Source organism: Balaenoptera ricei, chromosome 17, assembly GCF_028023285.1.
Source record: "Balaenoptera ricei isolate mBalRic1 chromosome 17, mBalRic1.hap2, whole genome shotgun sequence".
Taxonomy (NCBI): Eukaryota; Metazoa; Chordata; class Mammalia; order Artiodactyla; family Balaenopteridae; genus Balaenoptera; species Balaenoptera ricei.
In genome coordinates, this window is record NC_082655.1 from 31873770 (window position 1) to 31893779 (window position 20010).

General features: G+C 35.8%; 1 protein-coding gene across 1 annotated transcript in view; it reads right to left on the bottom strand.

The window, feature by feature from the left end:
- The window catches only part of ZFPM2 (zinc finger protein, FOG family member 2), a 459876-nt gene that overhangs the window by 208307 nt on the left and 231559 nt on the right, over positions 1-20010 (bottom strand). Inside the window, exon 4 of the mRNA XM_059902062.1 lies at positions 14279-14397. Coding sequence (XP_059758045.1) covers positions 14279-14397 — 119 coding nt within the window. The remainder of the gene's footprint in view (positions 1-14278; positions 14398-20010) is intronic.

Consider the following 20010-nt stretch of genomic DNA (forward strand, 5'->3'; position numbering starts at 1 on the left):
AGATGGCTGCAACCAAAGAGAAACATTTTTCAGAATGCCTCCACTTGATTAATGAAGTAATGGAGCGGACCACGGGTTGACTTTTGTCACGCACTCTTCTTCCCTCAACCGTCTCCTTCTGGAGTATCAGCAAAGATGAGGAACGCTTCTGCCAATGTCCAACTTTCTCTGAAGAGTTGTCACTGTCACAAAGTTTTGAAGGAACGCAACAATTATAAAACTGCCTATGTTCCCTGCTGACAATATTCAGACAAAGGATAAACTCTTTTCACCACCTCTGAACTACTTCAGTGAAGGCAAATGCTATCTTATTTTTTCCTGTAGATATTTTATTTGACATGTACTTGGACCCTGATGCTTATCTCAGATGCACATGAGGATGTCACTGGGCACCTTCCACCGACTGATATTCTACACAGGCCTGAGTAGCAGTGACTTTAAGATGCAAGATGGTAATGATGCCACACCTGAGATTAATATTAGAACCCAAGGGACTGGTGCTGCTCTTGCCCATGGGATAATGCTCCCACACAGGGTGATGAGAAACACACGGTATTTGCTTGACTTCTTAATAAAAGCTAAAACTTAAGGCATGTGAACTGCCTTTGCTCTTCCGAACTCTGTCCCCATTTCTTCTTATTTTATGGTGCATTGCTGTCTGCATTATGACTGCCTTATTCACGCCATTCTGTACTGAGCTCTAAAACGCCATAAGTAATGAAAGAACTGAGTTAACATTTTAAAATACAAACGTAACTCGAAAGTGAATCAGGGTAAATTACTTTTCCAATTGTCTGAAATCCCCAATCACCCACCTGAGAAATGCTTTCTGAAGAATAACTCCCTACAAAAAAAAACACAAAGAAGCCAGCATAATTCAAAAAGCAGTATGACCACTTAACCTTTCTTTCTCTTCCTAAAAATACATGTTTTTTTCTCTGCTTCTGTGGTGATTGTCTCCTTAGATGATAAATGCTCTAAGTTCATACCTTGTACTCCTCTAGACTATGAGTTCTCAGAATACTGATGCTAGCTAATCAATGAGTGTGTGTGTGTGTTTGTGTGTATATAAATACATGTGTGCACATGTGTATGAAGATGCATATGTACAACGACAACCAAAAATGCTTTTTAAATATGTTCAGAGAGGGGACTGAAGAGAAAAGGCTTGAAGCACTGCTTGGTGAATTAAAGGAACGAGTAATCTACTTTCTATTCACAGGCATAATAAAAAGTAATCTAGGTATGTATAATAATCTGTATATTTTTCAAAGTGACTGAATGCATATAATTTTATATAATTTTACAACAACTCTAAGATATAGGGCTGGTATAATAACCCCCATTTTATAAATGAGGAAACTGAGAGCAGGTGTGATTACCCAAGATAGCACATCCACTTTGGGTAATAACAGTTGGGACTAGCGTCAGGCTACACCGACCACATCATGGGCTCTTTCCCATGCTTTCTCCCCTTTTCTGATCTTTACAATATGTTAGTGTATGTTTCTCAAAACTACTGAAGGAGAAGAAATAGTCAGCAAACAATCTGCCTCTGGTTCTTATTTCCCATCAGATTTTGTATAACTTATGTTTCATATATTTTAATTCATCTTTCTCTGTCCTCACAATTTATAAACAAATTAATCAAGAATTTATTCATGACCTTCTATGTGGAAGACCTTATTTACCTTCAAAAACGAGAATAGGGCTTCCCTGGTGGTGCAGTGGTTGAGAATCTGCCTGCTAATGCAGGGGACACGGGTTCGAGCCCTGGTCTGGGAAGATCCCACATGCCACGGAGCAACTGGGCCCGTGAGCCACAATTACTGAGCCTGCGCGTCTGGAGCCTGTGCTCCGCAACGAGAGAGGCCGCGATAGTGAGAGGCCCGCGCACCGCGATGAAGAGTGGCTCCCGCTCGCCCCAACTAGAGAAAACCCTCACACAGAAACGAAGACCCAACACAGCCAAAAATAAATTAAAATTTATTAAAAAAAAATTATAAAGAAAAAAAAAAACGAGAATAAAATGTATCTCATTTTCACAAATGTCTTTTTACTTACCAGTTAAACTTTGATTTTGGTTATGATGTTTTATAATATATGATTTAGTCTTTTCTATTCAAATTAACTGGATTTTCTTTTGTGATTTCTCCCCTTGCTACTATTATTTGAAAGTCCTTCCTTATTCAGAGGCCAGGTAACTATTTATGCAAATTACTTTTAGTGGTAAACAGCCTGTGAGAGGCCCCCAGTGATCACAGCCTTCAGTTTCAAGCCTATGTGCAATTTCCTTCCCTTCAGGGTGGGCTAGACCTAGTGACTCAATTCCAATGAACAGAATTCAGCAAAAGTGATGGGATACCCACTTCCAAGACTAGGTAACAAAAAGACTGATTTCAGTCCTGGGCTCCTTGTCTTGCTCTCTCATTTGCTTGCTCAGAGAGATGCCAGCTGCCATGCTGTGAGCTGCGCTATGGAGAAGTTCAGGAGGGCAAGGAACTGAGTCAACAGCCATGTAGTGACCTTTCAAGCAGAACTTCTCCTAGTTGAGCCTTCAGATGACACCACAGCTCTGGCTGTCACTTTCTGAATCCAGCCTTGTATGAGACACTGTACCAAAGACACATAGACAAGCTGTGCTCGTATTTCTGACCCTGAGAAAATAAAGAGTATGAGAAAACCACAAGACTAACACACGTAACCCTACGCCTGACTCTGAGCTCCTGACCTTTAAAATAGAAAGAGACATAAAACATATAGAATAGCACAAATGACTTACAAATTACTAGAATCAAGGAGGACAGTTTTGTTGAACTAGGGCAAAGGATTTTATTTAAAAAGTGATATAAAAGTAAATGAATAATAAAGAATGACTTTAAATTCAATACTTTAAATTAACAAGGAAAAGAGATGTTCATCTCCAAAAAAGAGTTTCTCAAATAATTTCTCAAGTTTACAAAAACATTTTAGAAATACTACTTTATTTTTCTTTTATAAATGTATGTAAGAATTATTGCCTCTGGACGTCATACAACATCACGTTGTAGGAGTGGTTTGGACAGGATCAGACTCACAAACCTGCCTACACCAGGAAAACCTCTTACGAGACTAAAGATTGACAATGCTAACTGAAAGCTAATGTTAAGTTATGATGTTTGATTAGTGGTGTCCTGGGAATACCTGTTGATAGTTAAAAAACAGAGTCTGATATTTTATGAGTCTAATATTTTATATTTAAATGGTTATGCCTAAGTAATATTGATTTTTAAGATCAAACAGAAGGAATACAAAATAGCACTTATGTCCATTCTTTCACAGCTATCATCTCCAAGTTACTGAATGAATTAATTATTATGCCTAGCTGACATCACTGCTAAATTCTCATAACATTGGAACAATATTTATTATAACCACACAAATAACAGGTAAGTGCACATGACAAACCAATTGTTCTAAAAAGAGTTGTGGAACAGCAAGTCTCCAAAAAAGTCAAGGAGAAAGACTTTGAAAGGCATGCCAGATATATCATAAAATAATCGATGAAACTTTGGGTCAACTTTGTAAACAACTGCTCCTCACATGCTTTCTCATTTTACCTTCTCCTCCAGCCAGAAGTATTTTTCTATAATTTGTGTTATGAAAACAACAGAGTTATATTTTGCAAAATACTTCCTCACCACCCAAGAATCTGATAGACTCCCCTGAGGGAAAAGAGATTCTCTCCCCTAAGGGACCCTGAAGTGTGAAAAAAGATCTACAAACAGGAACTACTCCATAAAGAGTAGCTGGATGTATAAACCAGTAGCCAGACTTCATCTTTCATACCTATACTCTGTGGAAAAGGTAGAGTGTCTCATTAGTCTCTTCAACTTTACATACATACCCTTCTTAGTAGAGCAACTTTAATCATATTTAATAATGATATGAACAACTACTCCTTCCAGACATTGATTAAATTAATAGCGTATCACAGAGTCATTTTGATAACTCCATGAGAAGATCACTTTTAATAAAATTCTCCTTGGAATTCTAGAAAAAGGGAACAAGGAATAATCTTAAACAAAAAAGATGCTTTTTGTTGATTAAAACTTGGCCTAAGTATAAGTAAAGAGGTTTAGCCATGTATCGTAACCCAAAGGCAAAAATGTGTTTAAATTTCAGGCACAGGCCAGTAAGTTAGACCCATAAATAAAACTGTCTATATACGGCAAGGAATTGTGTCTTTGTGTCCCTACCTTTCAAATCCAAGTCCAAACATAACGTATCTAGAAAGACTTCACCATCAGAAGAAAAAGCAAATTAAAGGGAGATTGAGATTAGCAGACAGACTAGCTACATATAAAAGGTGTATTTTTTGGAGCCAGATACAAATTATCAGGAAATGCAAACTTTATGTTTTCATTTCAACGGTTATTTTCCCACATTACAATATAATTCCATCCACTGCCAACCTCACTATGCCTACATTATAATACAATAAGTCCATTCGGATCCATATGTAATTGACCTTGCTGGTTTGCTTCTAGAGATTTGAATTGTGGAGTAATTATTTGGGGTTTGGTTTCTTTCTTTCTGACTCAAATTCTACAGGATGCTTTTACTAACTTGGGACTCCATACCAATCTCTCCTCTCCCTGAGCTCTCCCCTCTTCTACAAACAAACAAACAAAACAACAACAAAATTGTCCTCTAATTCTAGAAACCAGACCAACACACCATTTTCCAAGGCTCTGCTGCACTAAATGTCTTGCCTCATGTCTTCTTGGAGCAGCTTCCCTGCCCACTCAGTTTCCATTAATTCTCCACATGGCAGACAGAGTATAAGAGAAGCCAGGATCTCGGCCTCCCTAAGGGACAAATCTACAGTCTCCATCAATAATGAATTTCACCAACATTTCCCAAGAGGAACTGGGTACAATTAAAAAGGTTATAAGTCCTTGCACTACTAGAACCTAAGGGCATCCGTGAATGAAACTGGCTTAAGTCCAATTAGAGGAATCTGTACATTTGTCTTCTCTTGGAACAACCCTGCTCTTACGGTTCCCATCAATTCAGTATAAATCTGACTGATCTTATCCAAGAAGTTAATAGAAAATTGCTCACAGTGGGCGACTGCCACCTCAGTTTCCAAGCAGAGACAGATGGAATTTCCCAGATGGTTTGTCACTGGAAAGTGCGATGCTGGATGAGACTTCGCAGAAAGCATGGTAGAGCAGAATACCTTCTTGGCCTTCACCCATGTCATACTGAGGGATCTAAAACGGATTCTGTTATAAACAAATCATAATTGCCTCAATGGGCTCACCACCTCGTCCTCTTTAACTGCTTCAAAGGGGCGCAAATGTTACAGTGAAATTACTCAATATTTACCAAGAAGCCATCATGGGCATATCTTTTTATTGGGTAAAAACTGAAGAAATAGATATCATTGTCCTCCCCTATTATATATTACCCTCAAATGAGATTAAGAAAAAATATAAACAAAACAGGCACAAGATGACATTAACTGTAGTATTGTACTGCTAACTTGGGCATATGAAGTAAGAGCTCAGAGGAGGCAGGAAAAATGGGTAAAAGACTCAGGGAGAATATAAGAATAAAGAAAGAAAGATGAATAAAGAAAGATGTGCATCATTCACTGTTACTGGAGGAAAAGTTAAAGGAAAGGATTAATTGACTCATTCTCTAAAGGTTATTTATTGAGGACTTGCTTTGAACCAGACATTGTTCTAGGTAAGAAGGATACAAATATAGAAGATAAATAAGGAGCATACAGTCTGCAGGGGAGACAGACGAGTAAATAGACATTTGGAATTATGCTATAAATGTTCTTATCCTAGTAAACCTAAAGATCATGGAAATACTTGAGGAGTGGATATCTATTCCAGACTGGAGGCTTTAGGGAAGGTCCACTTTGGGATAACCTTGGGCTGAGTCTTGAAGTAACAATTGGAGTTAATGTGATGAAGAGGGGCCGAGGGGTAGGTCATAGGGCTTTCTAGGATGATAAAACAGCACGGCCAAATGCATAGAGATGTAAGAAAAGAGTGTATTCAGAGCACTGCAGGTAGTTGAGGTGAACTGAAACTTACGCTGAGAGTGGAAAAGGGATAAGAGCCGAGAAGGTGATATCATGAAGGCCCTTTCACCAAAAGTTTGGGTTCTCTTGTGCCCTTTAGGATGTCTTAAGCACACACGTGATTAGTTTTGCTTTTAGGACACACTGTGATTTGGGTAAAGAAAAAGGAGGCAAGAAGGAAGGCAGAAAGAAAGTTAGAAGAATATTGTGATAATCAAGGAAGAAATGATGGAGGTTTCGCCTACAGCAGTGGTGGCAGGAACAGAAAGAAGGGAACAGAAATAAAGAAAGCAGGAATTACGGTACTTGGTTTCTGGACATGAAAAGGAGAGTCTTGGAAGATGTTTGGCTCTGAGTGGATGACAAAAACAAGGGTGTTAGTTATAACCAATAAAGGAGAGGGGTGCGTGTGTGTGTGTGTGCATGACTATATATGTAAATAGGCATTTGAGATGTGAGAGAAGGAGAGGTAGAAATGGGAGGGAAACATGGGATAACTCATAGAAAGAACTTCCTGCAGAGGCAGGAAAGGAGAGGGAGAGACTTCGGATTAAAGGTGACTAAAATTTGGAAGTCAGGGAGAAGAACAGAGAGACAGTGTGTGGAAACAGTAATAAACTTGCCTCGTGACTGTTTAGTTGGAGGAAGTCAGTGGGAAAGGCTTGTAAAACAGTTGAAATGTGCTATTAGAGAAAGGGTAAAAAGCCAAGGTTAGAGATTTTTTAATTTAAATGTCATCTGTAAATTAGTAGCTGAAGCTTTGCAAGTGGATAAGCTCCCTGAGGCACTGGGAACAGAGGGAGAAGAGAAGAAAGGCCAGAGTGTTTTGGGAAACACTCACAGTTAAATTCAAAAGAGCCAAGACCCAGAGAGACATAAGAAGTAGGAAAGTATGGTAGTCCTGAGCCCAGATTAGAATGAATATTAAAAGGAGGATATTGTTCACAATGTCAACATCAATGATAAGAAATATAAGACCCCACAAAAAGTCATGCCTCAGCAGCATTATAAAGTATATCATTCAGAGGGTGGAGATGGGAGGATATGGGTAGAGTCAGTCAGACTGCTCCTGGTAAAGAAATTCAATTAGATCAGACTTTTATTTTAAAGAGAATCTACTGAGTATCTATTATTTGCCAGAGGCAGTGATCTAGAATTGAATACTAACAATTTAAAAAAATCTATGTCGTCTAGAATCTCAACAATAATTTGGATATAACTTTCCAATTCACTTCATTATTGTATCCTAGAAGCTGTGTTGGTATGGCTTCCCCAGAAGGTTACCCTGAGACTGATTCAAGTGTCAGTAGTTTATTGGAGGGGTGATCTCAGAAAAATTCAGTAGAGGTGTGGAGGAGGAAGGAAAAGAAAACCCATAAACGCTGTGTTATAAAGCCAGCTGGACTTCAATTTCACTGGCAAATTCCAAGAGGCTGTGTAGAACACTTCTCACATCCTAATGGAGAGGTGAGGAAGCAGGGGTATTTATCCACCTACTTCTGCCCATAATTGGTTGAGGATTACTTTTGGAAGTGTTAATTCTCCAGCCCTTCCAGCTTGCTGGGCTTGCAGTTAGGTTTGCTCCTGAGGCTGGAAGAAACGTTCTCAAATAGAAAGTCAGAGATGATTCCACTAAGCAGCCTTTGGCAATACAGGTGAATGCTGGAGACACATGGATAGGGATATAGTTGTTCTAGAGTGTGTACAACATGAAGCTTGAAGACCATGGCAATGAATGGGCTCAGAGACGGGTGCTGGAAGAGTTAGAACTGGAAGGGGAGCAATGGAGATATCTAACAATTCTAATATTTCCCTGTGATGTGATCAGGAATCTCTAATTCTTTCCTCAACCACATGTCTATGTTAATAACTATCTTAAAAAATGTAAGGTGGAATTTAATGTGTGCATTATGTCATTATTAAGTCAATAAAATTTTGCCTGTAGTATCCTTTATATGTGTATTTCCTATTTGTAGAATTCAATGTCACAACCCCATGGGAAAATAAAACAAGGCTCTATTCTGATTGAATGGCATCAATAAAATGAAATTTCTATGTCAAATTTCATTTGTTGAATTAAACAGATTGTGATAAGTTTACTATTATGTATTAAGGAACCTGGGACTTTCTATTTATGTTCTGTTTAATTAAGTATGCATCTTGCATGACTCCAGCATGCAGTTCGCTGAATAAGACTTGTTAGCTACTGACAGCTGATATATTCAAGAGAGAGGGCAAATGTCACTAATATTAGAGACACCTAACCTTCTATATAAAGGTTGTTTGATCATTATTAAGCACTTACCTGGGCTAGCATAGCAGAGATTTAGCATATTACAAAGATCTTTGTCCTCAGGAGAAAATGGGAAAACATCAAAGGCACAACATATAAATATAGAAATTCTAAAACACCTCCAAAACAGATATTGATCACAATTTAAAGTGATTTAAAAAATTCCTTCCTTGTCAATAGTCCTTTGATATTTTCAATGAATAAAATTACAAGACTTTCAAAAACATGAAATTTGTGTCACCACGATAGCACGTTAAGTTATTCCTTGGCACAGAAGTACAATGTTGGGAAAAAAAAGCTAGGCTCACTTGCTGGCTAACAATTTATTCAGGGGTGTAAGACTGCCTGAAAAAACTGAAACTTACAATATACCATAGACCTTTGGAATCTGTGATGGTTAATTTTGTGTATTAACTTGGAAGGAGTTTTGGTTGAGATTGACAATTGAATCAGAGAACTTTGGGTAAAACAGACTGCCCTCTGTAATGTGGGTGGGCCTCATCCAATCAGTTGAAAGCCTGACTAGGACAAAAAGACTGGCCTCCCCAAGTAACAAACTTCATCTACACCACTGACTCTCCAGCCTGCTGACCTAAACTGCAGATTTTCACCTAGTCAGTCTCCATGATCATGTGAGCCAATTCCTTATAATAAATCTCTCTCTGTCTCTCTCCCCCTCACTCTCTCTCTCTCTCTCTCTAGACACACACACAACACACACACACACACACACACACACACACACACACACACCACACCCTATTCTGTTTTTCTGGAGAACCCAGACTAATACAGTGTCCTTGGAAAATAGTCAAATTTAGGCATGTAAAATCCCCAAATGCCGAAAGTCTATAGTTTTACTTATTTAATTTGGAGTGTCTTTTCAGTTTTAAACTTGACAGATTTTAATGCACCCATTTTTACAGGTGACTGAGCAGTAACAGTAGTCAGTATTTCTGGATAACTCATGTATGCTACCTCATTTAGTCTTTACAAAATTCTGATAAGCTAGGTAGCATTATTATCCCTATATTACAGATAAAATTTCTCAGACAGTATTTGATTGCAACATGGGTTCTCAAGTCAGATTGAGGTGACCTTGGGCTAGTCATTCAACTTCTCACAGTAGCAGTTTCCTCCTCCATAACAAAGGAGGAAAAAACGGATATTATCTTCTCATATGCTTATGTAAGAACTAAATGAGATATAAAACTTATAAAGCACTTTGACCCCTATCTGGCCCAATGAAAATATTAACTATATGTTGCTATTAAGCATGAAATATCTAACAAGATAATGAGGTGTGAGCAAAAGATTATTTATTTCTGTGTTCAGTGTGTTACATGATTCCAAGGAAAACTTTTTGTCAAATCAATTCATTTGGTGTTTCTATATAGCCTATATTTCTGGAAATGTTCTATATACATCCAAATGCCTGGTCTGCAAAGGCTTCCTGCAGAAGGTAGCATATTGCTAATGCACTTCAAGATGGGAACTTGAAATATATAAAAAGGATTTGACATCTGGCATGGTGACTCAATTAATTACTGTGTTGGATTAATTAGTGTGCTGGATCTCTTGAGACAACACCATGAGTCTGAACAGAGTAACATTACATCGGTTGGCAAATAAGCAATTTAAAAGGGTGTGCTAATTTAAAAGAATGTGCTAATTCCAAACTTGATTCCAGGTTGGGTAAGGAAGGTTTAGTAGGCTATATATTTTATGATAAAGAAAATTTATCTTCATGATATAAAACACATATTAAAGTACTGTCCAAATTATAAAGAGGTAATAAAATTGTGGTAGTTTTTGAATTAACTCATAACTCCTCAGTCATGATAGTTATGAAGTATAATAACTAATATTTTGCCCAAAGTAAGAAAAAAAAGAGTCTACCTCTAATCACTGCATATTTTCTCCCAGAGATTTTTATAAACTTAGAATTCATGTAAAGAAATCCCTAACAATTTTATCATACTCAAATCATGTTATAGATACTATTGAGGAGGAGTGTGGCCTGGTCTTTAAAAACACAGATTCTGGAATCAAAAGGCCTGAGCCTTTATTTTCTTATCTATAAATATAATTTTAAATAGATCCAAATTCAAGGGGGAAGGATGGGGGGAAGGGATAGTTAGGGAGTTTGGGATTGTCATGTACACACTGCTGTATTTAAAATGGATAACCAACAAGGACCTAGTGTATAGCACAGGGACCTCTGCTCAATGTTATGTGGCAGCCTGGATGGGAGAGAAGTATGGAGGAGAACAGATACATGTGTATGTATGGATGAGTCCCTTTGCTGTGCACCTGAAACTATCACAACACTGTTAATCGGCTATACTCCAATATAAAATAAAAAGTTTAAAGAAAAAAAGAAAAGATGCTCAACATCACCAATTATCAGAGAAATGCAAATCAAAACTACAATGCGGTATCAACTCACACTGGTCAGAATGGCCATCATCAAAAAGTCTACAAAAAATAAATGCTGGAGAAGGTGTAGAGAAAAAGGAACCCTCTTACACTTTGGTGGGAATGTAAATTGATACATCCACTATAGAGAACAGTATGGAGATTCCTTAAAAACTAAAAATAGAGCTAATGTATGATCCTGCAATCCCACTCCTGGGCATATGTCCAGACAAAGCCATAATTCAAAGAGATACATACACCCCAATGTTCAGAGCAGCACTATTTACAATAGCCAAGACTTGGAAACAACCTAAATGTCCATTGACAGATGAATGAATAAAGAAGATGTGGAATATTACTCAGCAATAAAAAAGAACGAAAAATGCCATTTGCAGCAACATGGATGGACCTAGAGATTACCACACTAAGTGAAGTGGTCAGAAAGAGAAAGACAAATATCACATGATATTGCTTACATATGGAATTTTAAAAAAATGAATGATATAAATGAACTTATATACAAAACAGAAATAGACCCACAGACATAGAAAACAAACTTGTGATTACCAATGGGGTAAGAGGGGGAGGGACAAACTGGGAGGTTGGGATTAACGTATACACACTGCTATGTATAAAATAGATAACCAGCAAGGATCTACTGTATAGCACAGGAAACTATATTTAATATTTTATAATAACCTATAAGGGAAAAGAATCTTAAAAAGAATAGATATAAATATGCATAACTGAATCACTTTGCTGTATACCTGAAGCTAACACAACATTGTAAATCAACTATACTTCAAAAATAAATAAATAAATAAATAAAAATAGAACCAAATTCACAGGCTTGTTCTGAGGAGTAAAGGAGCTAATCCATTTCCAATTCTCCATATAGTGTCTAGAAAAGAATAAGTACGAAGTATAACTTAGACAATTGTTCTACAGAAGTAACAGTAGTGTCAATATTAGTATTAGTAGTGTTTAATGATATAGAATCAAAAGTAAATTCTGGAAAAGAATGTTATTGTCAAAAAAAATTTTTTAAGTATATTTTAGCAAAGCAACTACATTTTAAAATGGGGAAAATGCTATAGTTTAGGGAATTAACATGAATTAAATATTTAAATCCTAAGAAAAAAGGAGAAAACTAGGGTATTAAGATTATTTTCTATTAAAAGCTATTCCCCACGATTGGTTTTTGATACCCTAAAGAGCATTCATTCACTTCAAATAGTATCAAAAACACCAAAAACTTCGTATCTATAAATTGAATCCTTTAAAAGATATTATGTATGGCACAAGATAGCTTTAGAGTGGTATAGAAGCATGAAAAAAGAACCAAATGATATCATCTGTCTAAAAATATTTCACTGAAAAATTAAAGTTCCACAAATAGGTTTACTTTCCACACATCACAATTTAGCATACGTTAAAAATGTGTAAAAAGCACCAGTCTACATATATATAATGATACAAAGATTAATCAAAAGTTGCATTTTCATAGAGATATTATGTTGATATAATAAAGGGGAAAACATGCATTTCTTATATCAACAATAGCTGCCACTTCAATGGCAGTACCCTCTTGAAGAAATATCAGAGAAATGACTAAAGTTTATGTTGGTGTCTGATATACAGTGACAAATAAGATAAATATCTTATTGCCTAAAACATTTTTAAAGCAATGCTAGAGAACCAATAGAAACCCCCAGATAAAATGGGTTTTGAATAGCATTTAATTCAACCTTTGATGTTGACACAATCTTCCTCTTGCCTTTGCTTGATAAAGCAGTATAATAGCTAATATTACTCTATCAAAGGAATCAGTAGAACAGTCCACTAATACAACTCAACCAACTAAGGTCTGCAATGTTTGTGAAGCCACTTCTCAAACCCTTTCTGAAGTAGGTGCACTGGACCACCACAAATTAAACTGCCCAGATTATTAAATATTTAGCCCAGTCTATCAACTAGTTTGGTTCTTAAACACATGTACAGTCTCCTGCTTCATCCTTTTATGGATTAAACACATGGATTTAGGAAGTAAAGAGCACACCCCTAGAACCTCTTATGTTGTTTGAAAGTTTGATGACACAAATGTTTCTTATTTATTCCAATCATTACTTTTAGTTAAATCAATGACATCTGTCTCATCCACATGACACTAAATAAGCAAAAATCCACACATACCAGTTTCTTTCATGTAATAGCTTGAAGAAGAAATTTCTTTCATGTAATCAATTGAAAAAGGAAAGCAATGTTGCTGAGTTGAGCACACTTGTCAAAACCCCCCTGGGAGTTTTTATGTCTCCCCCTGACCCCCAGTGTAGATGGAGATATTTAGCAGGCATGAAACTCTTCCTACGAAAATGGCATTTAGAGAGAAGGACTTCCATCCATATAAATAATTTCTGGATATCCTAAAGAATATAAAACGTTTTTATCCCCAAGTTTTATCACTTGTATTGTTACTTATAATAGGAGAAGTCCTAATGTCCTGATCCCTGGAATTTGTGAATGTTACAAGGCAAAAGAGAATTAAGAAAGCAGGTGGAATTAAAGTTGCAAGAGTACCCTAGATTACCCAGGTGGGCCCAATGTAATCACAAGCGTTCTTGAATGTGGAAGGGGGAGACACAAGAGTCAGAATAAAGATATGAGACTCTATCAGCCATTGCTGGTTTTGAAGATGGAAGGGGGTTGGAAGCCAAAGGTTGTGGACAACCTTTAGAAGATAGAAAAGCAAAGAAAACAGATTCCCTCCTAGAAGCTCCAGGAAAAAACTCAGCCCTGCAGACACTTTGATTTTAGCCCAGAGAGATTCCTTTCAGACTACAAGATGATGAATTTGGGTTGTTTTAAGCCACAGTTTGTGGTAATTTGCTACAGCTGCAATAGGAAGCTAACATTCAATTAAGAAATAAAGTTTAAATGTAACCAAATATTCCATCTTTCCATAACTTTTTAAAACATCTAATCAATCAATTGTCCATACAATCTTTTCTAGAGGTAGACTTTCTGATCTCAGAATTTTTACAAAAAAGTTAACAAGAAAAATTATAATGCTGATTACTCATTCTCACTCTTAAAGGTACAAATAGTATTACCAAGCAATATCAAGGTTGTTTATTCCTTGTTCATCATGTAAACATGTAATGTATGACAATTAATTTGTGTCATCTAAAAAATAAAAGCATTTGTATATATTATTAAATGTGGACAATATTAGTCTGGCTAAGCAGATAAAGCCACAACCTTATAAATTACCTTACTAGATAACCATTTAGTATGATTAACCTGTTTCCTTCTAAAGTCTACGTATAATACTGTCAGAGACAGACCACTTGGAAGACATCCCAGTTTTGTGGTCCATGAAAAAGAAAAAACGGTTATTTTTAGTGATTTCGCTGGGAAGCAAGCAGAGATAATTTCTGTGCTATGACAAAGTATTAAGAGTCAACCATCTCAGAACATCCACATACCAAGGAATTATTATTCAGGTCCATCTTCCCAGCGAACGGCCCCCAGGTGGTTCCCACTGGAAGTTGCTGCCGACTCTGAATTTTTCGTTCTCCATCTTTCTGAAACACCTCCAGCTCTCCTGCAGACAATGAACACAAGAGGCGTTTAAAGTACTTTCACTTGTGCTTTACCAACAGCCGTCTCTTTGTGTCCTTGCTTTACACGAACAATATTCTCAGGATTCATATAAAGAGAATTAATTACGTTCATCTGAAAAACAACTGATCTTGGTATCCTGAGAGGATAATAAAACTTGTCCTTATAATTATATTCACATTTAGTCCAATTTCTTTCTTGAGCTTTGCACACTTATTACCTACTGAAGTCCACTCTATTTAGTAAATTCTTAAGAAGCAGAAATGATAACACGTCCTCAGAAAGCATTGATCCAATGCCAAAACAGACAGACCAGAAGCGTTAAAATGCCTATATTTGATCACCAAAGTAACTAAAAAATTACAATTAAAGATATATAACTTAGGCAATAACTGTATTACAATGATTCAAGACTCTTGGTGAACAACATGGAGAGCTTTTGAAAGCACTTGGCAATTTCCTGAATTTACTACGTTTCAGTGGATAGAACAACTATATGTGCAAAAAATGGACATTTATGTTTTTGCAAATTAAAAAAATGTTTAATCAAAGTCATTACTTTTTTATATTTGTTACTTTAGGTAAGATTCTATGTTACCAAAAGGGTTTGGACAAAAACCCTTAAGAAACAGCCAGTTTAGGATGGTCTTCTTCCTTTTATTTCCTCCTAATTATTACTTTGGGATAATTAAAGAGAAACAGGAAGTAAAGACAGTATACGCACTTGCATAAAGTAGGAATTCATCAAATGCTCACTCAAGAAATAAATGAATAGATTAATAAAAAAAGAAATAAATGAAGCCTTCAAAAATTTAAAAATTGGTCATTAAGCCTAAACATTGTTTGGAATAAATGGAAAAAAATCTCGATCAGGAATTGGAGACCTTCTCTTTAAGTAATTAAATCTATGACAGTTATGCCTGAGAGTATTACCATACTATCACATACATTACCATATTATCACACTATTTTTTATATTTCAAAATATTAATCTTAATAATATAATTTATTGTTTCTTTTTAATGGAATTTCCTCTCAGTCTGCTCAAGAGCAGACATGAAAATGGAAGGAATGGAATAGGAAGAAGTATGAATGGAAACCAATATAGAATAGACAGCTGAGGAAAGTTCTAAATAAAACAAAATATGTTCAGTAATTACACTTTGCAAATGATATATAAATCATGGTAGGTAATATATTATGAAATATTTGCCTTAATATGGCCTTAGTTTCTTTTCAAGTCAATAACTAAATTTAAATATATAGATTTAATCTTGAGGCTTTTAAAAGGAACACCATCGAATTACAGTTTTCAAATTATAGTTTTTCCAGATACATGCTCAGGAGTGGGATCACTACATCATATGGTAACTCTATTTTTAGTTTTTTAAGGGACTACTGCTCTCCATAGTGGCTGCACCAATTTACATTCCCGTCAGCAGTACAGGAGGGTTCTTATTTTTTTCCCACAAACTATAATACAAAAAGATACATGTACCTCAATGTTTATAGCAGCACTGTTTACAACAGCCAAGACATGGAAACAACCTAAGTGTCCATCAACAGATGAATGGATAAAGAAGCTGTGGTACGTATACAGAATGGAATATTACTCAGCCATAAAAAAGAATGAAATAATGCCGTTTGCAGCAACATGGATGGATCTAGAGATTATCACAGTAAGTGAAGTAAGTCAGACAGAAACAGACAAATATCATATGATATTGCTTATATGTGGAATCTAAAAAAATGATACAAATGAACTTATTTACAAAACAGAAATAGATTTACAGACATATAGAAAACAAACTTATGGTTACCAAATGGGAAAGGAGGGGGAGGGACAAATTAGAGGAGTTTGGGATTAAAATATACACACTACTATATATAAAACAGATAACCAACAAGGATCTACTGTATAACACAGGGAACTATACTCAGTATCTTGTAGTAACCTATAATGGAAAAGAATCTAAAAAAGAATATATATATATATATATATATATATATATATATGACAATCACTTTGCTGTACACCTGACACTGAGACAACACTGTAAATCAACTATATTTCAATAAAATTTTTTAAAACATAAAAGCAACACCATCAACCTGAGTTAAATTATATCTATTATTTCTCTATTTTTGTGTCACCTCTTTTTAATAGTTACAATACCAGACATCCCTTTTCATGCTCGACCCAAAAACAAAAATCAAAGTAAATAAACAAAAATTAGTTAAAATATTGTGTAATGGTTACATTGTGCCCATTATGAAATATAAATTTATCTGTCTCTGAACAGTGAAGATGTAATGGAAATAATTCCATGTTCACAGGAAAAATTTAAATTCAAGGACTACACCACCATTTATCCATCTTCTCACGCTTCCTTCCTCTTCTGCTTGTCAAATACACTAAAAATGGACAGTGTGTGTCTGTCTTATTAAATTAAGACAGACACACACTTCTCACTTTTTTTTTCGTTCTTATGCATCAGTAGCTAAAGATGATCAGTAACGAGGCAAATGGACCCAAAAAAATTCAATAAGTCTGAGTTTCTGAAACATAGTTTTATAAATAAAAAACATGTAAAATAACATATTAATGCTTAAATATCAAACCCTGAAGCTTACCCAGAATCCAGGGAATATGGAACAATAATAACTTGTTTTCTGCATGCAGAATAACAAACCCATTTCTGAGATTTTCCCTTGAAAATGTTTTTCATCCTCATACAATCTTTTTGATTAATGCATTAGAATCAGAGACTTGTATAGAAAATCCTCAAAGATAGAGCATAGCCAACAACCTGTTATGATGTCAAATAGGACTCAGTGGGAAATATCCCTTAACGTATGTATGCATTTTCATATTGATAATGCAGTTATTTAAAAATTTGGGATAATTTTTCTATTTGAAAAGAGACTGTTTAATTTCTATCCGATGGTTCTTATTTTTCATTCATGCTTACATTTTAAACAATTTCTCTACAATTTACCCTCTAAAGATAAAATACATTTCAATCCTTCAGCTAAACACTAGTTTAAAATGTTCTTTTCTACATAAAAATGATGCCCAAATAATTTGCTTGTTTTTACACACTAAAAAAAAAAAAGGAACCTAGTTATGTCACATTTCAAGTGATACCAGAGGAATCATGAAAATCTTTGAAAACCCTTTAAAAATGTAATTAATCCTCTCTTTCTGCCACTGACATTTTTCATTTGAAAAGGGTTCAGACTCAGTCAAACAGTGACTTCTTATCTATACCTGTGGATTTACAAGCAGGTCTGTCTTTTAATGGATTAAGAACTACAAACTTAGGGCAGATCATGAAGTGATACCCAAATATCTCCAAAGTTTTTGAGGTGTCTTTGACTATGCATTAAAATTTTAAGCAGGCCAAAAATAGTTTTATGAGCTCTTAAAGATGGCCATAACAGAAAGTCCAGTAACTGTTCAAGCTCTCAAGTCAATCTTTTCAACTTTATTAGACAAACAGGCAAATTTCAGTCTCCTTTCTTGCTTATCAAGATGTCAGATGTTATTTTGAGGTTTGGGGAAATCCCTTCGGTTGCTGAAACAATTAAATTAAAATATTCATTTATTCAGAGCAGCTTTATAGAAAACTATAAGCACATTGCAAATAGCATTTATACACTACCAAGACTACATAGTTTACTGATAGCAAGAGAAATAAGATATTGTATAAACAGAAATTATATTTCATTTAACATACATGTTGCTTAAGAGTATAATATTTTTTAATTTTTTCAAAGATTAATAAGTGTCATGAAATAGAGGAAACATTATTGCACTAAATTAAGATTAAATTTTAGTCCCTCTATCAAATAGTCAGCTGAATGGCCAGGAGTAGGTTATGTCTTTTCTAAGTCTTTGGTTTGTCATTGTTAAAGAGGGGTTTGCACTCTCTTGCTACTTGATAAGGTGTCCATGACACCATGATTTTCTTTCCCCAGATGAGATATATTATGAGAGGTAGAAAGAACACTGAGATGTTGGATCAAAGACCCAGGTCCTAGAACTAGCTTATCATAAAAAGAATGTTTGACTGGAAAAGATCAGAGACTTCAAAATCAGAAAGCAAAGTTCCATTCTCATTTGATTTGTTTACTAATTCTTTCCTGCCTCCATTCATTAGTTTATTCATTCATTTATTCTACTAATATCTATTGGGTAACTACTAAATACCAGATAGTGGGTTACACCCAGGCATAAAGCAACCAACAAAACAAGCTTGGGTTCTGGATAAATCTGAGGAAATGTAATCCATAAGGCTTGGTAAGTAGAAGTCATAGAACTTAGTGATTATTTAGATTTTAGGTATTAGGGAAGGAAAAATCCAGCAATGATCTTCTCATATCTGGCTTGCACAAATGGGCCAATGGTCATGTACCTATTGAGATAGGGTACACAGAAAAAAGAAGATTTAAGGATAAGGAGTTATAGCTTGGAAATATTGAGGTCAAAGTGGCTTGGTAAGCAAGGCAGGAGGTGATTTGGGGTGGAGAGGTACAAGCCTGTGACTCAGAAGCGAGGTCTTAGCTAGAGTGATAAATGTTGGCATTTATTTATTAATTAAAACCAGCTTGTACACGGTAAAAGTCATAGAATTTTTGAACTAGGAGAGAGTATAACATGATAAAATAAAAAGATCTAGGATAGAGTTCCAAGGATCTTCAAAAAGCAGAGGGATGGAGGAACAGGCACAGAATATTTAAGAGAAGTGTGAGAAAATAGAGAATAAACTGGACATGGTACCACAGCATCCGATGGATTGATCAGGAATTTAAAGGAGGAGGGATCAATTAAGTAACCTGAACATTTACAAAAGTAAGAAAAGGACTGGGAAAATTCCTTTTGATGAGATGGAGACCATGGGTGTCTGCAGTGAATGGAATGTTTTAGAATGGGAGGCCAGCACACAGATTCAAAATCGAATTGGAGAAAAGTAAGTGGAACAAGTCATGTGATCCTGAGCCAGTCCCTTAACCCTCTCAATTTCAGTTTCTTCAAACCAAATAGGAATTACAATATCTCCCTCATATGGCTGCTGTGAGGATTCACTCAGATAACATAAGCAAAGTACCTAATAAACATTTACTATTTCACCACAAAGAAACTGAAGCATTCTAAGAGCATGTCCACATACTTCCATCATCACATCTAACTATTCAGTGTCTGTGGTCACATTCCTTCTTTAACACCTCTATCCAAAATACTCTCCATACCTTGACTTTTAACGTCCTTTTAAATATCTCCTGGATTTACCTTTCTTATCAGCATTTCCCAGTTTTTACCAACTCAGATGTAGAGGACCAATCAGCCTCAACTCACTCTACAGCTCTGATTTGGGCTCCAAATTCCTGCCAGGATAAACGTATTAAAACTCCACTTTCGTCTTGTCATTCATTTGTGCAAGTCCCTTCACTAGCTTCCTTTTGACCGTCCCAACTTGAACATCTATGCCTGAATCCTAATACCACCGCAGAGTTGCTCCACAGAATGTGCTTGACTGCCTGTTCTGCTCTCCAGAGTTTATTCTTCTTCTTTCCAGTCAAGAAGCTCTTCCTT